The sequence below is a fragment of the Hemibagrus wyckioides genome, linkage group LG07 (assembly GCF_019097595.1).
Source record: "Hemibagrus wyckioides isolate EC202008001 linkage group LG07, SWU_Hwy_1.0, whole genome shotgun sequence".
Classification (NCBI taxonomy): Eukaryota; Metazoa; Chordata; class Actinopteri; order Siluriformes; family Bagridae; genus Hemibagrus; species Hemibagrus wyckioides.
Window position 1 is genome coordinate 22,550,427 of NC_080716.1, and position 15,109 is coordinate 22,565,535.

The window sequence follows — 15,109 nt, forward strand, 5'->3', positions numbered from 1 at the left end:
TTTCAATTGCATGAAATACCAACTTTTACCAATAACGCAGTTACTAATAATTATAGAAAAGAATGCTAGTATTTCGAAAATAAATTAAGAATATGAACTCTAATATTGTTGTGAAGTATAAAATGTATATAAAATATTTTTTATTATTCGCAGTGAACGGGTTGTAATTTCCGCAATTGTCCAGCAGGGGGCATGAGCGCCAGCGTGTTCATTATAGTAAAAGGGGGGAGCGCTTCTGTGTGTGTGTGTATGTGTGTGTGTGTGTGTGTAATCCCAAACCCGAGTGGCCCGTGCAGAAGGCCGGGGGTAGGGCCGAGCAAATGGAGCACGGCAAATGAAGCACGAAAAAATAGCAAAGAATCACACAAACACAGCCCCGTTTTCAGGAATGTAATTCCGCCTGTCTTTCCTCGTCCCTCCTTCCCGTGATGTCTGCTCGCCGGAATGACGGTAAGACGCCGTTTCTCCTTTCGGCTATTTATATATTTATTTATTTATTTATTTCTCACTCGAGCTTATTTTAAAAAGCGCCTTTGTTGAAACGCGAATCCAGTTTCGGCTCCTGGAGCGTCCATGATGGATCGGCAGAATCTCATATTGTCTGGTCATTTCCCTAAAGCCCACATTTCAGCTGTAAATGAACGTCCTTTTGTTGTGGACGTGAGATGATAACGTTAGTAGTCTTGTGCCTTTAATGGGGTTTTGTGGACTGGAAACGAAACGTGGCCGTTCCAAAAAAAAAAAACCCTCGGAGAAGATTCACTAAATATTTATCATTTCTGTTTTATTTTAATCAACAATAACATCCTAAAACATCAGTACGCATAGGATCCATGTCCAGAACCGGTGTAGGTTTGATACTAGTTTAAAGATTCATTACTAAATGACCAGCAAGGCATAAATGTGGCTTAATTCAGGATGATGCGTTGAATTAACTGAATAAAACAATTTCTGATTTATAAGCTGTTTATTACCAGGTTATTGACAGCTAATTGGAGCTCATTAAATGTTTGAGGTTGTAAATGCTGTAATTATGAACACATGTCTACAGATATTTTTTTTTTATTTTTTTTTCAGGAATACTTTACTCATGGGCATATTTTATGTAAATCGATTACCAAAAAAAAAAAAGGGTCAAAACATTTATATTTTTAACCCTCAGGTTCAGATCAGGAGATAAAGTTATGGGAGACCATGTGAAACAGCAAAGAAGATCTGCAGTGTGCACTCGGTTCTTCTTGATGCAAGGAAAAGTGTGCTTTTGACATCGTGCCAGTCTATGCTACTGGGACATCTGAGTCAACGCCTGACTCTGACAGATGTACACATGGGTCGCACGCTTCATAAGTGACAAGGATAAAAGGCTTGACCAGAACCAGCGCACAACCGGCCAGAGCTTCGAAACAGACATCGGTGGCAGCCATGTCCCTCTCTGTAAGTGTGTGCGCTTTTTTTTTTCTTTTCTAATGGCCTTCAAAGACGAACCAGTCTGACAGGCAAACTTTGGTATTAAACATTCACTGCTTTTAATCCACTGCTGTTGGGACCAATCATTCGAAATCCCTCCGGGAGAGAGGAGGCGAAACGATCGGGGCTCAGCTTGTCCCGGTGTAGTTGGCCCCCAAGGGAGAGAGAAAAGAGAAAGACAGGGAAAATGAGAGAGGTACAGGCTGAGCAGATGACAAAAGGACCCCTAAACCAGGGGACAGATGTGGAACCCCCTCCCCCGCTCATTCCTCTCGTTATCATCTGTTCCCTTTCTCCCTCTCATTTACTTATTGACTCTATTGTGCTTTAATAAAGGCAGCCAGTAAAGTCACACTTACCATATGTATAGGGTTAGGAACCAGTTGTCAGTCGGTAGAGACAATGCTCATTTCTTACAGTAGCTGTAGTAAAGTAAGCTAATGAATAAAATTCTTCGCTCACAACCTGCAACCTCAGAAAAGCTCATTTGAATCGACGCTCAAACAACGACTCCATTTGCATTGGACTGTTCTGCATAGCCCTAATGCTGCACGTCTAATGGAGAGTCATCTGACACACCTGGATTATTCGACTGCAAATCGTTAGTATCAGGACACTGAGCGGATTGAATGAGGCCGTTGTGGGAAATGGGTTTTCGAGCAGACAGCATTAACATCATCTCTTTCCCAGAAATGGCTTGGGTTTGTAAAACGGCCTCGGAGAATAGAAACCTCAGTTTTGTTCCTCATATGAAAGGACAAGGTTGTTTTTCTTTTTTTTTACACTTTGTTAAAAATTCCTGAATTGAGAGGAAAAGGAAAACCTGAATTTGCACAAGTAACTCTTTGTGAGTGTGTTTCTGACCTCCATCAGTTTTTCTCCTGCTTCTGTCAGTTTCTGTTTGCCAAGCAAGCAGAAAAACAAGGTCATTTTATCTCATGGGTAGTTGTTTGTGTAATCTGCTGACCTGATGTAAACTGGAGTGTTATTATGTATAACAGGCCTTATGTTTGGCTTGGCTTGCTGTATAGTTAGTCCTGTTCTGCCAGTACGACTTGTGCAAGTCTAATCAGAGGACTGTTCACTCTAGGTGGATATCTGCAAAGTGAGCTTTGGTTAAATTGATTTAAATCCGAACACATTGGATTTACTTCACCAAATTGTGTTATGAGTGGCATTTCTGGTATGCTGATGTGGTGTGATATGGCTGTCTGTCCCTACATATGCCCTGAGTAGCTACATGTACAAGGTCTGTTTTGCTTTGAATCTTTTAATGCATGAAAGCAAACCAGCCAATTTTTAAACCTTTAAACTCTTCCTCTCAACTTGTTTTATTTTCCAATAATTTAAGTATTAGTTCCCTCTATTTCTTTCCAGGGATTGGTTCTATTTTTATCTACTTTAATCATTTGTTTCTACTATAATCTAAATGTAAATTCTTATTTAATTCTGTATTCTTTCTACTGTAGTTTTTCCATCCTTCTTCTTTTCCACAAATGGTACAATACGCTCCCTTCATCCTTTTGTTTTTCCATGCAGACATTTTTATTTGTATTCCCCATGACTATCTTTGTCACACTTGTCTGTCTTTCTAATATTTGAATGCCGTGCTAATCTAATTCTAGTTCTTTATCTGTGTTTCATGTATTTATTCTTTCCTTCAGACGGTGCTAGCAAAGGCGTTATATGATAATGCAGCAGAGAGTCCGGAGGAGCTGGCTTTCCGGAAAGGCGACATCTTGATGGTGTTGGAGCAGGAACAAGATGGTGGTCCGGGTTGGTGGCTCTGCTCTCTCCACGGACGCCAAGGCATCGCTCCTGCTAACCGCTTACGGCTCCTCCAGACAGCACCGGATGCCCGCCGTACTCCCAGTGTGGACTCTGTATATCTCTCTCCTGTTCAACAGGGCCACCTTAACGGACTCCGCCTGGAAGATGGCGACGGAGTGTATCTCTCTCCTCCGAGCCTGGCTGAAGGGGTGTACCAGAGTCCCGGAGGGGCTTCAGGACCTGGTAGTCGTCCACGCTCTCATTCAAGTTCTGGTGCCAGGCCACGGCCCGAATGGGCAGATATTGGAGTTGAAGGACGTCCACGCTCACCTTCTCTCAGAGGACGAACAGGAGAAGTGGGTTCAGTGTATCAGAGCCCTGCCACCATGGTACCACTAGGGGCACAGTACAGACCTCAGGCTGCATCTGAGTCAGTGTACCTGTCACCCAGTGCTGTGCCTAGATCTACAGCCGAATCAGGAGGTGAGGCTGCTTATCTCAGCCCGAGAGAGTCAAGTATCGCAGGTCATTCAGACCCCTGCTATTTGGTTCCTCGGCCAACTGTTGGAGCTGTATCTGGTGAGGATTTTTATAAGACTCCTGGGAACACTGCTCCAGTGCCAGTGCTTCAAGACGGAGTAGCCAGCCAAGCTAAAGCAGGTCAGGAACCTCCAGGAATGTACCAAACTCCAAGTGCGCCAGGGACAGCCATGACAAGGACTCCACAAGCTGAGCGCAAGCTATCTGCTGGATCTGCCGTGGTATCGGCTGCCTCAGGACAAATTGTAAACACACCTCCAACAAGCAGGTCATCTGCCAGACCGCAGGGTCAGTGTGCCACTCCCCCGGTGACTCGTGGAAAAACATCACAGACTACCGTGAAGGGATCCCCTCTTCTTGTACGAACTGGGAAATCCGGGCTGCCAGGGTCTCCTAACTTTGGTCGAAAGCCTCCTCCACCAGCACCGCCAGTTAGGAGTGTGACCCGGAAGGATTTATCTCAGGGTCAGTCACCCTCACCCGCTACAAAACCCACTATGCAGGCAAGTCCTCCTACGGAGGCTGCTAAAGCAGAAAAACAAAGACAGATGAATAAAGATGGAGGGAAGAAAACAGACATGCAGATGACGAAGAAAGAGTGCATAGTTTCTGAGGATGGAAAACATGATGATCAGGTAAAAACAAAGACGGAAGCACGAGACAAAATTGCTTGACATTTATAGCGTGCTGTTAAAGATTTGCACCGAATTTTTTAAATAGTTTACACTTTTGTTTTAGTGGTTTGCGTTTGTAGATTACAATGCACCTGTGCTTTGGCAGGGACGGTTGGTATTTTTAAGCTACTCACCCTGTTGCATTTCATGTGATGTAGATGTTCGAGAACAGACAAATAGCAAAATGAAATTTGAGTCCGTTTGAGTTGATCGAGGTTTAACTAGAAACTTGCAAATTAGCAAACCTTGAAAATGTAAAGAGGTGCTAGTTTGTTATTTTTTGCATAACAAAAACAAAATGGTAGAAGTGCAAACTAACTGCTCTTCTGGTTGTCGCTCACTGTTTACAAAAAAAAACTAAACAAAAAAGCAAACTAGCTAGCTGCTTGCTAGCTAATTTTACCACTGCATTCTCAAATTCAAATCACATTAACTCTGGACCATCTATAATAACCAGTATTACCAGTGTCTGTATGCTTTATGTTTGATCTAAAGCTAATTTGACCAGTGTTGGGTTGCTTTGCATGTTTACGATGCTGGCTGAAAGAGTAGTGAGTATTCAGTGTATAGCTTTTACTTTGACCTTTTCACACTACCTTTGACCTTTCTACAGGTGTATGACACGCCTCCTACAAACAGATGGCAGCAGCCAGTTTCTGCAGTATCTGCTGAGGAGAGCGAGAGCATCTATAACACCCCCCGTGCCGTCCCCTTAAACAGTGAACAAGGATCAGAGGTAAAAGAGCAACGTGACACAGTCCATACAACATATTCATTATTTACCAGGATGTCAGTCGCAGTGCATACAGTCATTTCTTGACAGCAATTATGTGTCTCTCGCAAACAAAAAGTCATTCCTCCGTTTAAGGGCCACACCTGTTTTTCACTGCTGTGAGCTAATTCCTTCTGTCTGTTGCTTTCCTTTCGTTCAGCTGGTCCCACCCATCTGTCTTAGGAGAACTAGCTGGTGTGACACTCTTTCTATTAGTGATTACAGTTACCACAGATATGCTTGTGCTGTTACCCCTTTTTTATCCATCTCGAACAGAGGTATAATTACATCTATAAATATGTAATTACTGCCTACAGATGTTTAATGACACACACTCTTAATCCAGAGATTTTGCCTTTTGCTTTAATAAGGCAGTGGAAAGTACTGCCTCCATGTTCGTGCTCTTATTCCGAGCCAACATTAAGCCACAAGAACTCTGAACAAGGCCACTGAGAGTCTGCGTCATTGCTGAGAGAGAACATAGAGCCAGCTCTCTGTTAAGAAATTACAATAGTGAAGAAACGGAGCACAGTTTCGCCTTTATACACAGTCCCCAGTGTTAGAAAGATGGAGAAAGTTCAGTTCTAAAACAGTGACTTTGTGAAGAAGGCTATTGTGTGTTTTAAGATCAGTCTTAGCTTCAACTGATAGATGTCTATGGGGTTATAATAGTAGTTCATGTGAATAACATCCTCTCTTTCTCTCTCTTTCTCTGATTATCCCTCCTTCTTTCTGTATCCTTCTGTCTCTCTTTCTGTCTCTCCTTTTCCTTCATTGTGTGTTAGATTTACGACGTCCCCACCCATGCCCTGAATCAACCCTCAGACCTCCAGCAGCAGACATACAGTGTCCCAGCATCACTTCCAATGAGTGAAGACATAGAAGAAGATGTGTACAGTGTTCCAAGTCTTCCGGGTCTACCTTTAGACTCGGGAGAAATCCCTAGTTCAATGGGTGAAGCAAGAGGAAGCATTGAGGTTTACTCAATTCCTAGTCCTGGAAAGTCAGAACTGATATCTGATGATGTCTCTGAAGTTGATGGCGGTATTTATGACATGCCCGCTCTCACAATGGACATTCCTGCGTGCCGGCTCTCCGCATCCAGCACCGGGTCAGGTGACATCCAGTGGAAAAGTTCTCTCTCTGCTCTTGTCCAGTCAGCTCTAAGCTCCGCCTCAGTCACCTCAACACCTTCCCGGGACCTGGCCGCATCGCTGGCTGAGATCTTGTCAGTGTGGAAAGCAGGTCACTCTGGTGAAGTCCCGCCTTCTCTTCAGCAGGCATGGTCTCGTCTTGCAGACCTCCTTCCTGCCCTCTCGGTGTGCGGTCCCTCTCCTCCGGCTGACAGTCTCCTCACAATGGTCCACCGTGCTCTTGAAGACTCCTCTACCCTTTTACAAAGTCAAACAAGACCCCGTCTGCCCTCTCAGGAGTCTCTCTCACGGAGACCACTTCCTGCTTTGCCGGTTGCTGAGGTGAAACCCATGGCAGGAGGAATGGGATCTCGCAAGGGCAGCTGGATCCAGGAGCGCCCGCTTCCCCCTCCTCCTGTTTCTGCGTTTCCGTTGCCTCCAACACCTGCATCTCTTCCGCTTGCTGGACAGATGAGTGAGGATGAGCAAGGAAACGAGTATGCAGGGATCGGGTTAACGCCTGCACCTCCGTTGTACCCTGCAGGAGACAGTGTAGGATACGTGAAGCTGCAGGTTAGAACTTGGCTTTATTGTGTCACGCTTATGTCACATTCCCAAATACAGTGTCACTTTAGTTTCATCTATCTTTTTCCTCAGTTGCGGTTTGTCTCTATCCTGTCTAGAGATGTTTCTGTTTGATATTTTATCGTCTTATTATCTAGATATCATTTCATGATTTCAAAATATCATGGTATTAATCAAACGTTTAATGAAACACAGCCTGGTTGCGAAAAGAGTCTTTGTACAAAAGTCAAGAGTACAAAAGTCTTTGTACAAAAGTCTCTTTGCACATCCTAGCGTGTGTAACAAAAACAAAATGCATCAAATCTCGTAACTGTTGTTCTTTCTTAGAAATGATATTCTAAATGTAAAATGTCATTAGAAACTGAAAATGAGAGAGGTACACACTGAGCCAAAAAAAAATCTGCCTAGCGTGGTGGTGTGCAGCGCTGTTTAGCCTAAAGGTTTTATTTAGTTGTGGTCCTCAGAGGCATGTGCTTCTGTGTGTTTGACGAGACAGGCAAAGCTTTTTTTTTATTGCAGTTGCATCCCCTGTGCAGAGAAACTGAGCTTGTTGTAGTATGAGTTTGGGGGAGTCCAGGGGTGGTTGTGTAATTTTTGGGGGGTTAGAGCTAGACACAAAACCCCCACTTGAGTAAGAAGGAAATGTATTTTAACCTGTATTTTAATCCAAAGTCAGCAGTGTGGTAATTGTCTGGCCATGTTTTGATTAACTGTGATCAACTGGTTCACTATCTTTTTTAATCTTATGTAAAATGCTTATGCAACCCATATAACACTTCAGATAAAACTTTGTCATGTGCGAGTGTGAACGTGAGTTCAGTTGTTATGTTGTGTCGCTTTATCCATGAGACAGTATGATGGCTAGTACCTCTGAAAGCAGGAGAAATGACAGAATGCGATTTGGTGGCATTAGTGACATTAGTGTGATTTATCTTTTACTTGCTATCTGATGCAATGTTTTGCATTGTACCTGATGACACTGTTACTAAAATGTCTGACGACTTGGTAGAAAACTCAAAATGGCATGTGATTTTACCTTGAGTTATTGAGGGATGACACGTGATGCTGAAAGGATTGCATTTCACCAGCCAATGACCTTCAAGCTCTCTCTCTCTCTCTCTCTCTCTCTCTCTATATATATATATATATATATATATATATATATATATAAAATCAGTACTCAGAGTGCTCTGATAAGAATGATAACAAAATTCAGCCCTGGACCTTACAGCACACCTCACTTAACAAAGGAAATAATGACAAAATATGGGATTATATATTTTTTAGCACATTGTGTCGTATCACAGTCTAGTGTGAGAAATGTTTTGTGTGTCATTTCCCATAAACATTGTTTCTATTGTAAATAATTAGCTAGAAGATATGATAAACCCGTGGTAAACTTTATTAGAAACAGATCTACATTTGAATCTAATTGGCCAATCATGTGGCAGCAGCACAGTGCATATAATCAAACAGATAGAGGTGAGCATCTTCAGTTAATGTTGAAATCTAACATCTGAATGAGGGGAAATGTAATCTTTGTGATTTAATTGTTTTGCTGAGCAAGATTTCCTGTTTTGAGTATTTAGAAACTGCTAGAATTTCACAATCAACAGTCTCTAAACTTTACAAAGAATGGTGCAAAAAACATCCTGTGAGAAGAGGGTCTGTAGGCTGAGACACCTTGTTGATGAGAGAGATCAGAGTAGAAGGACCAGACTGGTCTAAGCAGACAGGTCTGTAAGCACTCAATAAGCACTCTTTACAACCGTTGTGAGCAGAAAAGCATCTTCGAACACAAAAACATCAATCTTTAAGGTGGTTGAGATACAACAGCAGAAATCCACATTAGGTTTCACTCCTGTCAGCCAAGACCAGGAATCTGAGGCTACCATGAGCACAGATTCACAAAAACAGACGGACAGTTGAAGAATTTTTCTTCATCTGTCCTGTTTGGGTTTGTCTGTTCCCATCGTAGCCTCAAATTTCTGTTCCTGGCTCACAGGAGTGGAAAGTTCAAAGTTTAAAGTCATGCTGAGATGCTTTTCTGCTGACCACAGTTGTAAAGAGTGATAATAAGATGCTGTATTTTTCTTTCTGGCCATTTTCTTTTTTACATCAGCAAGGCTTGTCCGCCCACAGAACTCTTGCACAATCAACATTTTTTGATTTTCACATCATTCTGCCTGGAATATTTTTGGTGAATATCAGTGATACAAGATATATTGCAAGATATGCACTGGAACAGGAGAGTTAATTACATGGTGGGTTTGTCTTGCACGGGTGAGTTGTTTGTGTTATGTTAACTGATCTCTGATTCTGTGTCCTAATCCAGGGAAAGCCTGAGCCGCCTCCTGACTCACAGGTAGAAACTGGCACTTCGCAGGTCATCTCTACAAATGATACCAGAGTGAGCAACAACTCACACACACACATACACACACTTATCCGTAGTGGACGTTTTGTGTTTGCAGAAGCCAGTTCTGTTGTCAATGTTTTACAGAAACACTTTTCCCTCTCTTAGTTCTCTTTGGTTTCTTTAGGTTGTTCTCACAAATTATGAAACGTTGGCTGAAACTTACATGCCATAGACATACTTACAATTAACCGTTTAATTGCCTGTTTCGAAACAGATGACAGTGTATGTCATCAATAAATATTATTATTAATAAACTTCATGTTCACAGAAAGCTTATATTCATACCGAAACTAAAAAATACAGTGGAACCTCGGTGTACGAATTGAATTAGTTCTGGAGGCGAGTTCTTAAGACGAAAAATTGTATTGCGAAATGAATTTTCCAATTAGAAATAATGTAAATGCAGATAGTCAGTTCCAGCTACCCAAAAATATTACTAATATTACCAATACGAAGCGTATGTAAACTGTATGGCTGCTTAAAAAGAACTGACCCAAACCAAACATTCCATGTCAAGGCTCCTCACAGGAAGTCGTGCCACCAAGCTTGGGCTAAAAATAGAATCTGTCAACAAAAAAAACGCCCAAGAAATCCCCTAGCTTTTGAACGCATGCAGAAGGCAATGTTGGTATCGTGGGTTGACCCTTTCAAAACAGCTTTCAGTGACTAAAGAAAATGGTAAAATTCGTAAACTCGCTTCGGTCGGCTTTGCTTGGCTTTCCACTGAGTTATGAATGACACCTTAGCCGGCATTCGGTTCGGTCTGGTTTATTCATATGCTGAAAATGCTTCGTATGCGATAGCATAAAAAATTTAACTTCTTAAGGTGAAGATTCATAAGGGAGGGCATTCATATGCCGAGGTTCCTCAACTAGTCGTGATTAGGTGGTTATATAATAATCCTCCTTTTCTCTGTAGTTGAGTCCCTCTCCTCCTCTTCCCGTCTCTCTGTCTCTCGAGGACTCCGAGCTTCTCTCCTTCTACTCATCCCAAAGCCTGTCTCATCTCTCCTGCTTGGCTGATGCCATCGACTCCCTGTTCAGCAGCGTACAGGGGAACCAGCCGCCGAGGATCTTCGTTTCCAGGGGCAAGAGTCTCATTGTGACGGCGCATAAGCTTGTTTTCATCGGAGACACGCTCGCTCGTCTCCTCAGCTCCACTGACCTCAGGGCAAAGGTGGGCCTACATGTAGAGTCACAGTGTTGAGGCAGCATAATGCCAGGTTCCAGAGGTGTTAATGAACCAGAGGATAACTGTTATCTGATGACTATTCAATCCCCAACTACAAGTAAACTGCAGATACATGAAGTGGCTGCAGTTTACTTGTAGTAGGGGATTGAATAGTCATCACAGATAACTATTATTGTAAGGAGGGAGGGGCAGAATTACTTGATGGATGACGGCCAAAGCATGACTGACTTCAGCCATCTGTGAATAGTTTAGGGTGGATGTATGTGTCTGTGTGTGTGTGTGTGTGTGTGTGTGTGTGTGTGTGCAGCGAGTAAGCAGCATAATGCTTTTCTTAAAGAAGTAGTTCAGCCAAAAATAAACCTCTAACCATTTTTCTTACCCCAATTCTAGTTGCTCAGCAAGTTTGTTCCTTCGGTTCTGTTCTGGAGCTAAAAACATTAGTTTTTTGTTTTTTATCAGAAACTTATTCAGTTCTTTTAGGGGTTTTGTAAATTGTCTTTGTAAAAAACATTTTATTGCCAAGACAATAAATCTCTTTTGATATAAGTGTATGATTATTTAGCCATTTCTTTTGCACAGTGCTAAACTGGAGGCTATAATATGGCTCATAAGTGCAAAAAAGATAAATACAGCACCAGAAAATATCAGAAAACCCAGCAACAAAACGATGGAAACACTTCATCCTTAACTGAAAACGGAAAGGTTATGCCCTTATTGCAGATCACAAGCTTGCTATTGCTTCACAGAGAATAAGAAATGCAGCTTTTCAGTCTGTGATCTAGTTAGCCTAATGATGACAGTTTAATCCTAAGTGACTTCTTATAGTGGAGTGTGTTTCTTTCTTCTGAATAACCTGACTTCCTTTAGACAGATTTTCAACATTCGCATTCTCATATTAATGGCGTTACAGCATATCAAAAATAGCATTACATGAATGCCCTTGACACAGAATAAACAGAAATAAAAGTATCAGATTCATTTAGGCTCATGTTTCCTTTTACTGTAAACATTCTCCAGCTTTCCATCTCTTCCACTGTTTCCGGTAGCGAGTCAGAAACGAAAGCTCTGGTCAGTAAGGGTCACCCTTTCAGTTTTGAATTAACGTTGATGTGTTTCTGAATTTGCTGTTGTGCTTTCTTGTTTGTTGCGGTGCCTTTTGGTGTTGTGACATTTTGGTTTTGTGCAATTATCAGCCACTATGAGCTTCTATTCCCAAATAAACAAACCTCAGACACCACCCATATCTTGGCTGGACTACAGAACAACTCACACACACTGTCCGCTGTCTCTCCAGGTCACCACCTCCAGTGGACGTCTCTGTCAAGCCCTGAAGTCTGTTGTCGTTGCCACCAAAGATGCAGCTCAGAATTACCCATCAGTCCAGGCTACACAGGAAATGGTGGACAGAGTGGCTGAGCTATCCCAGCATGCAGCTGGGTTTTCTGGGCTCCTTCAGCGACTAGCAGAAATATCTTGATGTCTTCGGTCTTTTTTTTTTTCATGACAATGCCTTTTTTTCATGACAATGCCTTATTTGTAGTACATTATTATTATTATTACTTTGTTTGTTTTTTATATGCAGAAGGGTATCATGATTGTGTCTGATTCATCACACCGGTACTCCGTGATTTGATGGTGAAGTGTTGAACTGTGCCTCAAGATGGTTTATGTGCGATTGTGTGTATGTCAGTGGGAATGTACCGGTTTGTGATCTGTTTATCTTTTTTTTTTTGTGCCTAGCACACGTGTGTGTCTTAATAACTTATTGATGGGTGTTTGTTTTGGTGTGAGGATGTGTGTTGCACGTTTTGTAGTGGTTTCATTTTTGTATTGCTTTAGTTTACTGCAACGGTCATTGTATGTTGGGCTCAGTTCTTTTCTTGTTTTACATGCACAAAACAAAAGGCTACTGGGGATTTCGTTTTTCCTTTTTGTACGTAGCCTCAGATTCACCCGTTTTCGGTTTATGCCTTAAATCTCATGTCACGTCACGTAAGCGATTCAGATTGAGTACTGGCTAGAACACATGCTTATGCAGAGAGACAAAAAGGAAATCATGATTTGTGTCAAAGGTAGATGGGTGACTCACTTAAAGCAGGGATTGTGTTTATATTTTCTGTGATCATTTGTAATTTTGTCCTTTCCCATGACACTGACTAAGGAGGAAACCTGTTCAGCTGGTTTTGCTCCTTCTTTCCTGTTTTCTCACAGCCGTCCGTTTCTTACGTCTTATGCTCATTTTCTCTCATTTCTCCTCCTTAAGCCCCAGTTCTGCATGTAAAGACAAAAGCATGTCGGTGTGAATGCAGTTCTGGGAAAATGCTATCCACTATATTAATCAATAAACCGTAACTTAAAAAAAAAAGAAAACAGAAGCAGATATACTGTATGTGCAAACTTGTAATCTTTTCTCCTAGGCATGTGCCATGCCTTTAACTGGAATTCAGACAATATATAATAGAACAGTTTATATTTAGAAATGCTGGTGTTTAAGATAATGTAGTCAGGAACAATTCAGAAGCATGCGTTTGACTTAACTCTCTGTGGTGCATTCACAAGTCCAGACATGAGCCTGTTGCCTGTCTGTCCTGCACCCTCATTCTTACACACCTGCCCCCCATAGCTGATATACAGAGTCAAGACAATGCTAGGACAGCTTTACTTATCTACCATATGTTTTAATCCCTTAAGTTTATTGTTTAAGTTTCACTTTTCCCCGCAATGTGATGAGAAACACCCTGTATATTGTTTTCACCACCTTCTCGATGTTATCATTAAGCTCATGTACAGACACGTTGGGTTGAGTTCAAAGACGCCAACATACTTGTTATTGCCATTGTATCTATTAACATTCAGTGTCCCGGAATAGTGCGGCTTTTACATATAAATACTGACTTGTAATATCGATACTTATGCATACGAATATACCAGAGCTATAACAAATAAGTGGCCACTTGCAGTTTTAAAAAAAAGGAAGGCACCACAACATAATAGCAAGTTACATTACACATTTGATTTCCTTTAACCTCTGTACAGACATATCAGCTCATAGTTGCAGTCATGTCTAGATTGACTAGTTGACTCTATAGAACCCAATCTAAACCTAAATCGAATGTTATATTTAAAACAGAAATTATTTTGTTTATGTCTACATACAAATGAAAAAGCAAAATGCATCAAAACTCATTTCAACTAAGAACGTTTGGCTCCTTTCACCCAGCAAGTGTTTTATCAATTCATTTAAACTAATATAATGTTGAATTTGGTGCCATGAGGTGATGATTGAAGCTATGGGAAAAAAATTATGCCAGATTCCTTTATCCAACAAGCAGTAATGTGTGTTAGATAAAGGAAATGTGTGGATTCATTCAGTACCATGGTATGAGCGGATAAATATTCGTCTGAAGATTGCACAATAGTGAATAAATTGTGGTTTTACAAATGTGAAAGGAGTTCCTGGAAGGGAAAATGGTGATGAGAAAGTTGACAAGTGAGTGCTAAAAGCAGTTTTGTAATGCAGGGGTAACCCTAAAAACACAAAAGGCGTACAAAGCTGTTTTTCCCCCCTTCTCACACCACTTTCTGTCCTGTCTCACAGCGCCACCAGGTGGACCAGATCAGTATTAAAGTCTTACTGCACAGCCCGACATTACAGCTTGGATTTAGAACAAAAAAAGTCCTGGTTTTTAAAGTTTGATTTCATTACACCTCTCTGTTTGATTGTATCTATTCTTCTGGAAAATCTCATATTCAAAGACTTCTATGTCAATCATAAATACTCAAAATTGTCTTGTGCTTAGTTTAACAAAATCATTCTAATCATATTTATTGTTTTTTTTGGTAAATGTATGCATGACTTTTTTCCTTTAAAAAATATATATATGCACATGTAACCAGGGATGTCTCCATACAACAGATTAGTAGTCGAAACATTACTGTAACAGTTTGGAGATTTTCCCATTTTTTTTGTACCAGAATGTATTTTTTACACACATTTTCTTTTCTTACTTTCCAACTTCCTGGGTGCTTAATGGAGCTTGACTTTCTCCGGTACTTACCATAATGCAAATTTATTTCAAATACAGTTTTTGTTACAATGCATTTGTCTAGAATGGTTTATTTGCTCCATGCTGCCTGTGCTGTGAATGCAACAGAATTTTCTAAAACAATAGCTGCTTTTATACAAGGTAATGAAGGTGCGTTCAAGTTACACAGATACAACAATGTGTCTAACATGACATGATTCTTCCAGTAGCATATTGAACTTAAGGCGACTAAATACGTGAAGAAATAATCATAATCGACCTATAAACTATAATGAAAGTATAAGTTTAAAACATAAGTATAAAGTAAATATAAGTTATAAAAAAACTAATAGCTTGACCCTGTTGCAGAGACAACGTCCTATTTTAGTAGCTCTTATAATTTTTAAAGACTTTTTGCTCTTTCATGTTTTTTTTTAAATATATATTTTAGATTTGATTACAAACTTAAAGGCAGTCCGTTCCCAAATTCACTGTGCTCTTATTTAGTAGAAGAATCGAAACTGTTAGGATCC

The 15,109-nt window shown here is 41.0% G+C and overlaps 1 protein-coding gene across 3 annotated transcripts; it reads left to right on the forward strand.

Moving 5' to 3' along the window:
* Window positions 1–258: 258 nt before the first annotated feature.
* efs (embryonal Fyn-associated substrate) lies at window positions 259–14,650 on the forward strand. 3 transcript variants are annotated; one of them, XM_058394826.1, is made up of 8 exons: window positions 259–450; window positions 1,163–1,434; window positions 3,132–4,412; window positions 5,065–5,187; window positions 6,009–6,929; window positions 9,277–9,351; window positions 10,279–10,536; window positions 11,846–14,650. In XM_058394826.1, exons 2-8 carry the CDS (start codon window positions 1,423–1,425, stop codon window positions 12,026–12,028), a joined length of 2,853 nt encoding a protein of 950 aa, XP_058250809.1. In that variant the 5' UTR covers window positions 259–450; window positions 1,163–1,422; the 3' UTR covers window positions 12,029–14,650. The 3 variants fall into 3 exon arrangements, with proteins under 3 accessions (XP_058250809.1, XP_058250811.1, XP_058250810.1); XM_058394828.1 differs by having other exon boundaries at window positions 10,321–10,536; XM_058394827.1 differs by lacking the exons at window positions 259–450; window positions 1,163–1,434 and adding an exon at window positions 2,693–2,716.
* The last annotated feature ends 459 nt before the right edge of the window (window positions 14,651–15,109 follow it).

Excerpts from the sequence above, each read along its gene's own strand:
- efs (XM_058394826.1), top strand. Across the intron at positions 5,188-6,008 it reads ACAGTGAACAAGGATCAGAG|ATTTACGACGTCCCCACCCA; the intron begins GTAAAAGAGCAA and ends ATTGTGTGTTAG. Across the intron at positions 6,930-9,276 it reads TAGGATACGTGAAGCTGCAG|GGAAAGCCTGAGCCGCCTCC; the intron begins GTTAGAACTTGG and ends GTCCTAATCCAG.